The 15,349-nt window shown below is 41.1% G+C and overlaps 1 protein-coding gene across 3 annotated transcripts in view; it reads left to right on the top strand.

The window, feature by feature from the left end:
* The first annotated feature begins 1,829 nt into the window (after positions 1-1,829).
* Positions 1,830-15,349, top strand: part of HMGN3 (high mobility group nucleosomal binding domain 3) — a 51,419-nt gene continuing 37,899 nt past the window's right edge. For 2 of the 3 annotated variants that reach the window (XM_061623189.1, XM_061623188.1), the window contains exon 1: positions 1,838-2,190. In XM_061623189.1, coding sequence (XP_061479173.1) covers positions 2,176-2,190 — 15 coding nt within the window. In that variant the 5' untranslated portion in view covers positions 1,838-2,175. Of the gene's footprint in view, positions 2,191-15,349 lie in introns of all 3 variants that reach the window. The other variant, XM_061623187.1, reaches the window with a different exon arrangement.

The following is a 15,349-nucleotide window of genomic DNA, read 5'->3' as shown; positions in this document are numbered from 1 at the left end:
TTAAACAAATAAAAAAGATCATCAACAGACTCCGCCTCCACCCCTGACATGTGAGACTTTGGAATTCATAACTTCTTCATTTTGTAATTTGTTCCTTGTCAATCCTCTTTTTCTTTGATGAATACTGACCTGTGATATATGTTATCCTTTTTCTTTGGGATCCTTGCGAAGATGGAAAATAGTAAATGGTGAATGGCTCATTGATTTGATACACTCTTTTGATAAGTGTTCCCAGTGAAATGCCTAAAATATTTGCTTATTTTTATTTGGTTGGGTTGTATTTTGCTTTCATTTGTATTTGCCTACATAAAAATTAATAAAAATGAAATTTTAAAAAAATTCCTAGAATAACACAAAATTTATCAGCCACGTTCATTTTCACTTAGAAATGCTCAGACATGTACAATTTGTATAAAAACACAGAATAAATAAAAACAGAAAGCAATAAAACAGCAGTGTACCAAACTTAAACAATAATGGGCAATAGCCAGTGGATGTCACAGAGAACAAAAATGTATTTAGTCCCAACAAAAGGAAGAAAAAGAGCTAGAGTAGTACCTCTCTAAAGTAAGTTATCAAGCAATGCAGGGGCCATGATGGAGAATGTCCTGCTCATTCCTCTGTTCTGCCACATAATAAGAGGTGCTCCTTCAAGTGAGCATGGGGCTGCAAAAGCAAGGAGATTGTAAAGTACCAAGCAGGTCACAACACATGGCCATAGGGAGGTATGGCATTGCCATAAAAGAGGACTTGTCTCACCAAAAAAGATGACCCAACTTTGCATAAAATGTGCGTATGGTAGTTGATTAGCTTAGATATAAATTTAGAAATAATTCCCATAATTTACATAGAAATACAATACAACCTACAACAGAGGGGAACACACCAGGTGATTTGTGTCAGTCTGCTGACCAGATACTGCTAACTGGTGCTGATGGTTAACTTCAAGGCTCCTGCTCTCCTTTTATGGTTCCTTATCTTTAAAGGAGCCTTGGACTGCACAGCCCTCCAATAGAGGACACCTTCACATAGAGGACTGTCCTCTGGTAGACCTTCAAAATACAAAGTAGGGCACATGGTCACCCTACATGGCTGGCAATATTCTGCCTGCTGGATCACAAAAGGTGCAGGCTGATTTACTGATATGGGAAATCGGGACAGAGTCTGCTTATTTGATTTCACTCTCCCTCAGTGAATTAAACCCTAAACTAACCACCTGAATCACCCGCATGTGCTGGCAATATTTAACGAAGACAGTAGCTTCCTCCCGAACAGATAACACAAACAAACAGACACAATATAGTAATTCGAAACTCCTCTGAACTGTATCGCCTGAAAAGAACTACGATGGCGTTGGCAGTGAACACTCTCGCGAGGGAAACAATCCAGCACGTACTGAATTAAATAAAAGCATCAGCGATGAATCCTAAAGATGCATTAAGAACTATTTTCTATAAGTTACAATACAGCACCCTGACTCGACATAATACCTTAATGTGATAACGTTTATAATTTCTTATATCCACATGTCATTATAATGGCAACAATTACTAGATAGAATATTTTAGGATCTTTGCTTTGAAGGAGGTGAGGAGAGGGGACGAGCAAAATGTGGAAAGAGGGAGATCCTTTCCTACTTGGGGAAGATGGAGTCAGGGAGAGAATGATTGGGTTCTATTCCCCCGCCGCCGCCCGTGCCAACCTCCCCACTTTCCAAATGGGAAGCATCCGGGAGCTGTCACCTGGCCAGCGTATCCTGCTTCTGAACCGCAAAGACTTCCCCCTCGTTAGTCTTTTATTCCCTCGCCGCGGAGGTGGGGGCTACCGAATTGGGGAGTCAATCACAAATCAGAAGAACTGTACTCCCCCCCCACACACCTCCCTCCCCCGCGTGGACACACACACACGCCCGCGCGCATGCTTCTCCTTGTGTCTCCATAGACTAGGTGGATGATCCCTGGCGTTAGCGGGTGGAGGCCGCCGCTTGAGCCAGCGGAAGGGTAAATCGGCGTCCCGGCTGCTGTTCGTTGTGGTCAACGTGGATTGTGGAGCTTTCGCGAGGTGCCGCCAGCGGAGAGATCTGCGCTTGTGCGGCGGCAATAGCAGCAAGCGAGGAAGCAATAGCGGCAGTCGCTTCTTTTTCGCTTTACTTTGACTGCCCGCAGAAGCGACATCATGCCGAAGAGAAAGGTAAAGGGCTTCCCCGTATATATTAAGGTCGCCCCCTGCTGAAATCAGATCGCAGTTGGGGGGGGGAGGAAATGCAAAATAATATACAATTCAGAACCTTTTTGTAGCCAACATATAGTAATTAATCAGGCGCAACCCACGGATTTTATATTATTTTGGGAGGTTGCGGATCGTTCATGACTTTAGGGCTGTTGTTTAACTTCCTGTTGCAAGACAAGGCAAATGGGTTGTTCGAAATTTCTCTATTGATACATGTACCTCTGGGTTTAGATATATGGTGCATGTTTTAATTGCGTGCGTGCGTACAACAACCAACTCTGTGCTTGGGTCGTTCCTCCGCCTTTCCTTACACCTTTAGTTGTCCGTTTGCATAGGAGCGGCATGCCACAACTCTTGGGTGCCTCGCTCGTGAAACGTTGCGGCTGCAGCGTTGCCCTCCCTTCTTTTCCCTCCTTGGGAAGAGTGCGCTGCCTGCCGACCCCGTCCAATAGGCTGTGCAAACTGTGTGTCTGTGAGTGTGCGCCCCCACCTCTCCCTTTTGGGGAACTGTGTCCCTGGCTTGCCCCCCCCCCTCGCAGCCTTGATGATGATGATGACTCCAAGGTAACATGGAGAGACAGAGAGAAGCGGGGGGGGGAGAGGAGAGGAGAAAAGCCATATTTAGACCAAACGACACCCTTCTGGTTGCCTCCTGTGACAGACCCGTATGTACCAGCTCCCTGTGTCAATCAAGAGAGGAGGCTGAATAGACAGGGCCTAGTGCAGCACAGGCTGTCGGGCGGTGGTGGAGGGGATCTGCTTACATACTGTGGCAGCAATAACAACAGAGTTTCTAAAGAGCACCAAGGGAGACTGCTGTGGACAACAGGGAGGAGCTCTGCACCCTTGAGTCTGAGGAAGGGGAGGAGAGAAGAGACTTTGCTGTCCCCTTGGCTTGGAGAGTTTTATTAAGCCTTATTCCACCCCCTTCTTGTTTCTTCCTTTCCTTTGCCTCAGTGCTTCCTTCTCCAGCAGAAGTGTGCTGGGATTTTCTGTTCCCGCTGTACTTTACTATTTTCTGAGTATAGATTTCAGGTCTCCCCTTTATATTTGGATTTTGTGGTATGTTCCTTGTCAACTTCTCAAGGTATTTTAATTTTCTGTCAGAGAACTGGTCTACCCTTTGCATCTCTCCTGGAACAAGCTTGGAAAGCTACAGTGGTCGGAGGTTATAGTCCTCCACATGCTTGGTTGGAAGTAATCAATGGAGTTTACATCCAAGCAAATGTGTGATAGATTGTTACCCAAAATGGTGCCCTGAGTAAATTAGGGGCTGGGAACTTAGTGGGATATATGCTAAAAAGTGTGCAAGTCCATTAATTAAACCTAAGCATGTGTGATGCTGCTGCTGTTGAGCTACAACTCCCATCACCCTTGACCATTGGCCATGCTGGCTGGGGTTGATGGGAATTTGAGGCCAACTACATCTGGAGGGCCACAAAAGAGAATAATTCTACAGAAGTTCTATAGAAATTGATTTCTGGACAAAGGTACCAATTTATTCTGTAGCTTTCTAAAGTCTGAGCAGCTAAAAAGTTTGAAATTAACATGCTGTAGTATATGCTTTTAATCAAAGGAAGAGTAAATCCAAATCCAAAAAAAGTAAACTCATTTCCTGGCTTTGTGTGCTTTGGCTACATCTCACAGCTTGTGTCCTTTCCTTTTCCACTCCCCCCCCCCCCGGCGAATAATATGGAATGCAGATAACGTCATTATTGCAAGAAGTATAGAAATGTGGAGTTAGGGTTTTCAACTCTAATGGTATTTAGATACATTTTGAAGTTTTAGTCATCATCAATGGACTGGAAGAGACAAGTACAAACTATTTGTGCAAAGAGATACCTATTGATTACCAAACTAGAACAAAATGTAGAGCTCTAAGCTCCTCCAGTTAGGCCTTCACATGGGTGTTTGTCTGTTGTACTGTTATTTCATGAAAATATTGAATTAGCACTAGGTAACTAGAGTTTCAGTTGGGGATTTATAGCCAAGTATGCTTTGATTTGGATTTCTGCATTGAGCAGGGGGTTGGACTTGATGGCCTTACAGGCCTCTTCCAACTCTACTATTCTATGATTCAGAACATAATGCTCAAAATGAATGCACCATCATCAAAGTTGAAAGACGCCAACCTTTTGAGGTCATTCTGAAAATATATGAGTTATGTTGTTGCACTGACCAGTAAGAAAAGAGGAACCAAAATCTTGTCATGTGACGTATGAAAATACAGTGGTGCAGTTATGCTATTTTAGACTCTGGACTTAATGGTCTTACGATGGAACCCTCTTTAGATTGTAATGTGTTTTACCTTGCTTTGCCGGCCATGCTGCTTTTGTGGGAAGGGAGGCTGCAGCTCATTCTTCAGAGTAGGGCCCTGGACTACTGTCCCAATGTCTAACCCTGTGGAAATAGATTTGCTATACAGTATGTAAAAGAGAAATGTACTTTTAACACTCTCAGCTTGCATTTGCAGGCCTGTTTAGGTGACAATAAATGCAAAAAGTGTGTGCAGCTTCTTTTGAGACAGACAGTGACCTGGTTCACACATAAAACCATGAGCTTTCCACGAGTTGTCCCAGACACAATGAGACAAACCATGGCTTGTTTACCAAAGTTTGCTCTGTTTCCCAGCTGCTCTTAACGCATGCCTTTGTAGTTGTAGCTTCAGATCTCCATTTTACGTTTGGATTTTGTGGTATATTCCTTGTCTACTTTGTTTGGTGATTGTCCAGGATGTGGTGATCCAACAAACTATGGTTAAAGAAAGGTGCTGGGTTTACACATAATGCCAAACTATGCATAAAAGAAACTAAGACAGCCTTCTCAATCTTTGGGTCCCCAAATGTTGCTGGACTACAATTCCAATAATTTCTGACCATTGGGCATGCTGGCTGGGGCTCATGGGAGTTGTAGTCCAACAACATTTGAGGACCCACAAGTTGGGAAAAGCTAAACTAAGATTTGTAAGTCAGCAGTAAACCATGGCTTCAAATCATGATTTGTTGGCTGTAAACAAACCATAGTTGTATTGCTGGGCAGGGTTCACATATAATGCCAAGACATGGTTTAATAAACCATACTTTAATCATAGTTATAATAAACTGTGGTTTAGTATTATTTGTGAACAGGCCAGCGGTTTCAGATGCTCTACTGTTCTTTAAACTCAACTCCACCCATTTTTGTAGCTTTTAGATATGTGTTGTCGGAGCTAAGAGCAGTTTCTTTTTTAAAATTTTTATAGCAACCTGAGCTATTGTACTGTTATCTTTAAATGGGTGTGTGTGTGTGAAGTTTCAGTAGTAAAGTATGCACATTGAATTGTTTTTAAGGTTTTCAACCAGAGAATATCAACTCCCACAGTGATATTTAAGCTTTATAGCAGGCAGAGCCATCTTGTACAGCAGGGATGGGGAATCTGTGGTCATCCAGATGTTGCTGGACTGGTCATTGGCCATGCTAGTTGGAACTGATGGGTGTTGGAGTCCCACAATCTCTGAAGAGCCACAGTTTCTCACTGCCTGCTGTACAACAATCATGTAAAGGGGGTAATATCCTGGGTAGGAGCCCAACAGGCCTTATTGCCCCTCCTCTTCCTGACCCCTGCTTTCCATCCACCCCCCCCCAGTAGTTGACTTCCTGGAACCTGAGTGAGCAGATGGTGAAGGGGCCTGTGGCTTTGTCCGTCAAGTCTCTGCCCCCCCCCCCCGGAGTGCCATCTTGAGGCCAGCTGAAGCCGAATCAAACTTTTAAAAAAAATTACTATAAATATAGAAAAAGTGTGCAAAAAGAGTTGTTAAATAATCATTCATCACACCATAAATAACCAATAAATAAGAGAAGGAAAGTTATTCTAAACCAGAGAAAATAATGAAAAAGGTCTCCCACCATCTTCAAAATTTTCATCCCAGAATGGCATAAAAACCATCTCTCTCTGGGATGGAGGAGTTCCTGAATGTGAAATGAAGAATATTTATGTATTTATTATTGTATTTATATCCCACCTTTCCTCCAAGAAGTTCAAGGTGGCATACATAGTTCACCCTCTCTCCATTTTATTCTCACCATAACCCTGCGAGGTAAGTTAGGCTGAGAGGCAGTGACTGGCCCATGGTCACTCAGTGAGGTTAATGGCCGAGTGGGGATTTGAACCCTGGTCTCCCAGGTCATAGCTGAACACTTTATAACCACTTCACCACACTGTCTCTATCAGTGTGCCTAGAACTGTAGCATGCAAGTACATGTAAAATGGGGGTTAACTCTGGGAGCTTTATGAAAGCAGTGACAGAAAAAGGATTGAGGCCCTGCTTCCTTGTATTTTGTCCAGAAGAGCAGCAGTGTAAAGACCTACATAGCATTCACAACTCAGGCTGCCATCCTACAGACACTCCCAACAGAGTAAGTTCTATGGAGCTCAATAAGACTTACTTCTCTGAATTAATAAGGATATTTAGGCTGCTAACTTGTTAAGGTTTACAGTATAGCATCCCAATCCTAAGAATAAATACTTTGAAATAAAACCCATTGAACTTGCTGAGAAATTTCAAAGTGAGGCCTGTTGAAAGCAGTGAGGCTTCTAAAGTTATCGTTAGAGTTGGGATGTTCAGGCCTGCTAACTGTCACCTCTGGATGGGGCACATCCACTTTTGGACTGAGCACCTTCCCTTCTACTTCAAAAGCAGACCTCTTCACTTTGGTTTTGTTCTGTCCACACCTCCACTGAGGTATTTTATTGGTGAAGATGTTGTTGTTGTTGGTAAACTGCCTATTAGCTGAGCTTGTTGGCGCTAGATAAAAAAAGGCACTTCGTAAAACTGATAATAATAATAGTCGCTTTTTTTCCAGAATGAAACTCAACGTTACAGAAGAATCTAAAAATATACAGTATACAAAAATATAGGTCAAACAATACAAAAACATCGAAACAATTTGTTCAGATTAAGAGCTGGAGATTAATAAAAGCAGAAGTGGAAAATCATTGGCTCTGAGTGTCAGATGGTATCCTCTTCCACCGGCTTGCTTGTTACATTCACAAATATTTGTATATTAGAAGTATTTATAACTTGCTATTATACAGATACCAGCACAGGGTGCAAGCTGTGGAATAAAGAAACTGTGCAATAATCAACTATAAAATAATAAACCACATAAAGCAGATAAAAGGCAGCAACCCCCCCAACAGATTACTCTTCCCTCATGTGTGCTGCCTGTTCATGAGGAGATATAAGGAGTAAATGGGCTCTCTAAACACCTCAGTTTGAGCCACAGAGGCCTGAGTTGGGAGTAGACAGACACATGAGAACATAGGGAGAGCCTTGATCGATTAGATGAACACTGCCTAGTTCAGCATCCAGTTTCTGACAGGGGACAGCCAGATGCCTCTAGTAAGCCCACAAAGATGGCACAAAGGCAACAGCCCTCTCCCAATGTTTGTCTGCTGTTCTTTAAAACTTCACCTAACTTTATCAGTGTTGCTTTTTATTGGGGTGCACTTATTGATGTTGCAATGCTGGGAATGAAATATTCCCAGGATAATGGCATGAATACAGCATTGTGCATGATACCTGCCCCCCAGTCCTTACAAAACTACCATGAAAATTTTGATGGAATGTCTGCATTTTCAAAAAGAAACGATTGTACAGTTGTAAACATGGTGTTTAAAGTTGTTTGACATGAGAACAAAACTAAAGATACAACAGTTTAAGGATTGGAAGGCAGTTTTGTACAAATGTAAAAGAAGTAAAAGCTTGTAATTGAAATGTGCTGTGACTTGCATTATGATTCTCAGACCCCAAACTAGTTGCTGAGGGGTAAATTACATTGGATTGGGTCCAGGTTAAAGTTAGTTGGGCTTGGTCCCTATTAAAATCAGTGGGTTTTGAGTTAAATGATAAGTAATGACCCACTGATTTCAATGGAACCTTTCAACTAACTTACTCTGGATTCAGACCACTGGTTTCAGTGAAACGTCCTTTCAAGCATTTTCTGAGGTGGTAGGATGAATAATAATAATAATAAATTTAATTTATGTGTCGCCTATCTGGCCGATGGCCACTCTAGGCGACGTACAAGTAGGCAATTAAAACACAATACAAAAATACAATAATACAATATAAACAATGCAGCAGCGAGAACAATACTAATACAGGGTACGAGGCATTCCAATCATAGCGATTAACCCTCCCCGGAAATCCCGAAGGCCTGTTGAAAGAGCCAGGTCTTTAAGGCTTTACGGAATACATTTAGGGAAGAGGCGTGCCGTAGATCTTGTGGGAGGGAGTTCCAAAAGGATGAGATCTTAAGCTGTATTTTATTTGAAAATCAACAGTGTTTCATTGATTAAAATCTGTTAATTAAAATGGTGCCCCCGATTATTTAGTTAGCATACATATGGTTATAAAAACTGCATTAGGAAGCCCTGTTTCAAGAAGTGTTCTTCCTTTTCACGCACACAAGAGGAATGCCTTTTCTAAAAACAAAGAAAATATGCTTCTTGCTTCAAAAATATGGGGTCGGATCCATAGAAAGGTGAGCGGACAGAGGTGCTGTTTCGTGAACTGTTGTGCAAGTGCTAGCAGAACATACTGTATGATGTGGAAAAACTTTGTGCTGGCATGAATCATGAAACCTTGTGCAATGCCATTTGGAAATGGAAGCATTCGTCTTTTTTTTTTCATTTTCTTTTCTGTTGTGCTGTGTCAGAAAAAGTCCTTCTGCATATGGAAGAGGCCCTTTGCACACAAAAGGGTACCATCTGCGCCAGTCATGTAGTGGCCAATTCGGAAGTACAGGGTCCCTTTAGGAAAGTTACAGCTGCACACCTTCCCCCTTTTTTTCTTTTGTTGTGTGTTGAGAAAGCCTTCCCCCACAACAACAGATGTCCCTAGGAGCAAATCAGCATGAAAGAGGAGAGTGTTAGCTACTGAGAAGAGTCTTCTCAGTGGCTGACTCACCTCCTTTCACTCTGATTGGCTCCAATCAGCAGGAAAGAAGCAAGTTAGAAAACTCTTCTACTCTTCTCAGTGGCTAGCATATTCCCCTTTCATGCTGATTGCCTTGTAGGACACTGGAGACAGAGGGATTCTGCTCGGACCCTGTTTCCAAAAAAGTAAAGGATCTTAGACCCCACAAGACCCTGGATGACTACACCCCTTTTCTGCACTATTGTGTGCACATTAGATTGATAGAGTAATTGATTAAGACTCATAAAATTATTATGATTAAAGTCCTAATTTAATACATTATTTATCTAACAAAAAGTACATTAAGCGTACTTCATGTTTTTGATTAAGACCAATCACTTCAAGCACTATCTAGATCGCAAGGACTAGTATTTGAGGCCTTTTTGTACCTGTAAATCTGAGTTAAGAAACCTATGGTCATCCAGATGTCACTGGACTATGACTTTCCTTATCCCTGACTATTGGCCATGTTGGTTGGGGTTGATGGGAGTTTGAGTCCAACAACATCTGGAGGACTACAGGTTCTCCATCCTTGCAGTGAATGGACCTTGGATGCTGCGTATTGAGTAGCAGTGGGCTCCGCTTCTGCAATAATCAGATTTGCCATCAGATTAATTATTATTTCTGATTTTCTCTGTCTTTGCAGAGAGAATTTTGAAGCAGCAACTCTCTGCAGCTGTTTTCTGATTCATTCTTTTTTACTGATTTGTTTTTTTCAATTTGCTTTGAAATTATTAATAGTCTGAGTGATACTTTTATTGATCTACTTTCTGTGTGAGCTCTTCATGAAATATCTTTCACTGATGTCAGTGAGGATTGATTGTAACTGACAGACAGAAAGCAACAGGGGGAGATGAGGTGTTGATTGTAAGCAGCAGGGGGAAGACACTGACTTGATTATCTGCCATGATCCACTCTGCAATGCACTTGAAAAGGAATGTAAACAGGCAATAATTAGAGTTCAGAATAAAGGTCAATACCAGTGGAGACTCATGAATAAATAGCAATTTATAATATCGATAATTCTCTGCAAAGCCAAAAAAAAAACCCCGCTGGAAAATGAAAATGTTTCAGAGAAAAAAGGAATTGGATTGTTAAGACTGCCAGAGGGTCACACTTAAAATTAGAATGTAAAAAAGGAAAGGATTCCATCTCTAGTATGGAGTGTTGCACTGGCCAGATCCTGCTCCAGATATCAGTCTCATGCATGTAGGTACCACTGTGAAAAAAGCTTTGCCAGACACATATCTCTGCACACGTTATCACAAAGAATTAAGCTATCAGGAGGATCCACTGATACTAGGTGTTGGTCCTGTAACCATTACTGGATGTTTTGAATTTTTTACCAGGCTTGATTCTAAGAGTTAAGAGGGAGCAGGAAGGAATCGGGTACAGTGCATAGGAGGCACAGGGGCCTCTTGTGACCTGCAATAAATTGTATGTATGTATATGTGTGTGTGTTTCAATAAATAATTCATGGAGTAATTTTGAAAAAAGTTATTTTTGCTGTATAAATGTATCTAATATTTAAAGGAGTTTTTTTAAAAAAGGGAGGCAAGACAGTGTGTATGGCTGCAATCCTATGAACATTTACTAAAGAGCAAGATCCTTTGAGGTTAATGGGACTGACTTCTAAGCACTTGTGCACAGGTTCAGGCTATATATCAGGACTGAAAAAATACTTGAAATTCAGAGGGTTGTATCCAACTTAATTGTTGCATGTGTGGAACAACCTTTGTAGGCAAAATAAAACATTTCCTCCTCTCCCCCACACCCCCCAAATCTACCTCAGGGGTTCCCCCCCTCCTGAGCAGATTTGGGAATGCTACAGGGGTAGGAAAGGGATGGGAAGTTCCATTGCGCTTGTGGGAGTCACTCCACATCCGCGATAATGTAATTAGATAGAACCCATAGGATCAACATCAAGTTGTAGACACATGCCTTGGATTTTGTTGAGTTCTGTGCCTATGAACCTATTTGTGTTTTGATGTCTGCTTGTGCATACGTCACCGTGATCCATCAATTTCCTACAGCTGTTGAAGCTCTGCCTCACTCATGGAGCTTCCACATAAAAAAACCCAACAATGCTGCCCAGTTCATTTCAGCAAAGGGAATCAATTGCACTTACTTTCCTTTGTGTGTGCCACACTATGTCTGTTGTGATATTTTCTATTTTTTAGTTTGTATTGAAGAAAACAAGAATTTTATTTACTTTGTTGCCCAGTGTTTTTCAGCTCTTGGACACTTAAGGCCACAGGCGTTACTTGAACTCAGTGGGGTTTCCTTCTAAATAAATGTGCGTAAGATTGGACTGACAGTATATTAAGCATTAATGCCTATTTCATTCTCACTTCAGGAAAGTGTCACTTCATGATGTTGACATTACCCTCTTAAGGATTAGAAAATTATAATTCTGCTTCCAGTGCATATTTTTAGAATATAAATCCTCTCTGTGAAGGAATGAAAGTGTTTCAGCCATTTTATGCGTGTGTTCTTGGTTGCAAAATGGTTGCTTTTAGTTGGAGTCATATGTTCAGCCCAAGGAACTGAACCGTAAGAGTGTAATGAAACATAAAAATAAAAGGAGGGAAAAGAAACCAAAGAAATTATGGGAGAGAAAAACAGAACTCTGCTACCCTTCTGATTGACCAAGATGGTGGGATTGCATGTAGATATAATGCATATAAGTAAATCTGATACATATAGTTAGTTAGAGCATTGTTGAAGAAAAAAGCAAGTTGAAATCAGAAGCTGAGATAGAGAGGGCTGCAGTGGACCTAAAATCCAGAAGCTGAACTGAAAACAGAGAAACTGCTTTACTGCTAAGTAATGACTTGAGTACGGAAACAATATAAACTGAGTTTAGCTGGATGCATTTTCCTGTCTTAAATTTCATGAGCAGCCTGAAATATTAGATAGCGGAGCCACAGCAGTAGTCTCCCAGCAGCACTGTCACTGTTGCTAACCTGGAAGGGTGGGGTAATGGCAAGGTCAGGGTTCCTAACCACTGGGCAACTCACTCCTGTTATATATTAATTTGCTCTTCAGGTTAACTGTTCAAACTATTACCAAGATGTGTTAACCACTTAGAGGTTTTATTATAATCAAGTGGTGTATATATATATATATATATATATATTGTTTAATTAATTCGGTGAGGTTATTATTCAACTGATGCCTTGTTGCCGTACCACACTACCCAGAGAGTTGACTAGGCCACTAGGTAACTTATTTTGCCACATAAAATTTTCCATTTCAAAAAACCCATTGTTCCATACAAGTCATTAGTAGCAGCGAATTTATGCTAATACAGTATTACTCAAGCTTCACAGTTTCTAAGTTGTAATTAGTGTTTTGCAGGAGATTATGTTAGAGAGTACATAATGTGCTTTAGTGATTTGTAAACAGTAAAAACAACAACAAATGCATATAATAAACCAAACTAAAATTCATGTTATGAATTTATCCAATTGGCTCTGCAAGTCAAATCAGCATCAGGCCTAAAATTCTTGTTTCATCTCATGCAATGGAATAGCAGTACATCCTATTGTTTTGACTATAACATTTTAAACCACATTTTAGTGTGGTTTATTTATGTATTTATTCTTAATCAGATACTTCAGTTTATATACCTGTGACTATTGGGACATAAAACTAACTTTGGGTTCTTTTTTTAAAAAAAGTTCTTGCTAAATATAAGTCAAATAAACATGCTAAACTAGATCACACTCTAGGGCATCAGAAATTTTTCTAGTTCAAGGTAATCTGGAAATCCCGAATTACTGGATGTGATATAGACTATTGTTCAACTTAAAAACGGGAAAATTCTCTTGAGGCCATGCAAGCATTAGGTGTGTCTAAAGTAGTTCGTTATAGTCATTATAAATAAATAAAGAGCTCTTATATTAACACTGATTAGGTGACTAGTGTATGATGTATTCCTATAAAATAGAGCAAAGTCCCTGTTCTGAAGATGCCTTTATACTAGAGTTACCAGGTCTCCGTTTTTCAGCCGGAGTCTCCAGTTTTTGGGGGCCCCCTCCGGCTCTCCGGCTAACACCCCTTAATCTCCGGACTCTCAGCTTCAATTTTAAAAAAAATTAAGTTTCTAGGTGGTCTGGTTCCCGAGACATACACCAAAACGTCAGCCGCCCCCCTGCGACTGTTTAATCTATTTAACTGATATGACGCTGAAGTTGGTTCCTAGTTCCCAGTTCCTTATTTGCTTGAAAGTTCAAAACACTAAAAAAGAAGAGTTGACAACTACAGCAACTTCAAACCAAACTTAACATGCCTCTGAACCCCAAAATATATGTTGGGGTACCCTGTATGATATATCACTGTGATCGGGGGACTCTCCCCGTCAAGAATAACAATACATTTATGCAATCAAAATCATCAGGCTTCTGATATTATCATAAATACATAATGATGTCATAAAATCATAAAAAATAAGTAACTGGGGGTGCCCACCCCAAAATCTGCTCTAGGACAGCACAAAGCATATACCCCAGGAAAGGGGAGGGTGTCCTCTATGAGATGTCACTGCGTCCCGCCTGGCCCAGAGCTTCTGCTGGGCACAGGGCACAGAAGAGGGCATCTATACAAAATCAAAGCAGAAAAAGACATACAGAAAAAATAAGTAATTGGGGGTGCCCACCCCAAAATCTGCCCTGGGCCAGGACAAATCATACACCCCATGAAAGGGGAGGGTGTCCTCTATGAGATGACACTACATCCCACCTGGCCCAGAGCTGCTTCTGGGCGCAGGGAAAGGAAGAGCGCATCTATGCAGACAGAAAGGGTAGAGAATCTTTTTACTCTTACTCATTTCTCAGACCTCTTTCTGAAGTGAAGGGTCAAATCTGTAAAGAAGTTTGGAGCAGCCACATTAAAAGATAAGGACAGGGCATTCCAGGCAGGGGGTTGCCAACCCTGCTTGGATATGGATGTCTTTGCAGAGGATCCCTAGTCAAGCTTTACCAACAGCACAATCCAAACTATATCTCCTCAGAAGTAAGTCCTATTGAGTACTATGGGGCTTAGTCCCTTAGTACGTGTGTGTAGAATTGCAGCCTTCAGGGGCATCCATCTTTACTCCTGAATGCTCCTATCTAACATCTCCACAACACTAGGCTCCTTTCTTCCTACAGTGGCCTTCTGGTGACTGGCCTGGCCTGAAAGCACTTAACCCTTCTTGCCGAAAGCAAGTAGGCTAGATTAAATGTTCCCTACCCAGGTTCCATCTTTTAGCTAAGATGTGTAGCTTAATTTCCAGTCAGATTTTTTTTTAATTGTACACTCCAAGCAACTGTGATTGATGCTTAATGTATCATGCTTAATGACATCACTTGGGCCCGCCCCGTGACATCACTTGGGCCCGCCCCTAAAATCTCAGACTTTGGGATGCTTCTGACCTGGCAATCCTACTTTATACACATTGAATATTTCAGAATCTATAGACAGTGCTAGTAGTTGTCAAAGTTGAACAGCTTTTAAAACCTTTCCAAGATTTAAAGGTCCTGCTGTAGCATCACTGTAACTTTCATGCCTTGCTTTATATTTCAGGAGCCTATCCATATTAAGTAGAAAGTTGATGTAGACCATGTTTGTCTGTGTTTTCTATGACTGCAGAATTTTATGTCCTATTGAGAGCAACAGCAACTAAACCAAAGTAGTGAGATTCCCATAGGTTTTAGATAGTGTTTTTTTGGTAGAAAATGAGGTGGAGGGGCTCATACCTTGATAACAGTGCTGTAAGCGCCACCACTACTAGAGAGTTCCATTGCAAAAAACTGCACTGGTTTTAGAAATACAGAGCGTTTTGTGGTAGTGATTTTGTTCTATGAACCCCATGCTGAAAACTGAGATTGTGGTTTTAGAAAAGTTCTGCACTCTAAAAATGTGTATGTTTTATTTGCTGTGCCCAGAGGTACTACCTAAAATTTTGGGGCCAACATTTAAACAATATTTTTCCAATAATATATTAAATGTAAATAAATATTCAATTCTGATGTTTACTCTAGAAGCTCAACATAATTTTCTATCCTTGCTAGAGGTTGTTCAAATACCCTTGTAATTTGCCAGGAATCTAGATCTGAGGGTAGGAATCCTGTGGACCTCCAGATGCTGTTGAATGGTCAGGATGATGGGAGATAGAG

This window comes from Rhineura floridana, chromosome 4, assembly GCF_030035675.1.
Source record: "Rhineura floridana isolate rRhiFlo1 chromosome 4, rRhiFlo1.hap2, whole genome shotgun sequence".
In the NCBI taxonomy this organism is placed as follows: Eukaryota; Metazoa; Chordata; class Lepidosauria; order Squamata; family Rhineuridae; genus Rhineura; species Rhineura floridana.
Note: the sequence above shows the minus strand (reverse complement) of the source record. Positions and strands in the feature narration are given on the sequence as shown.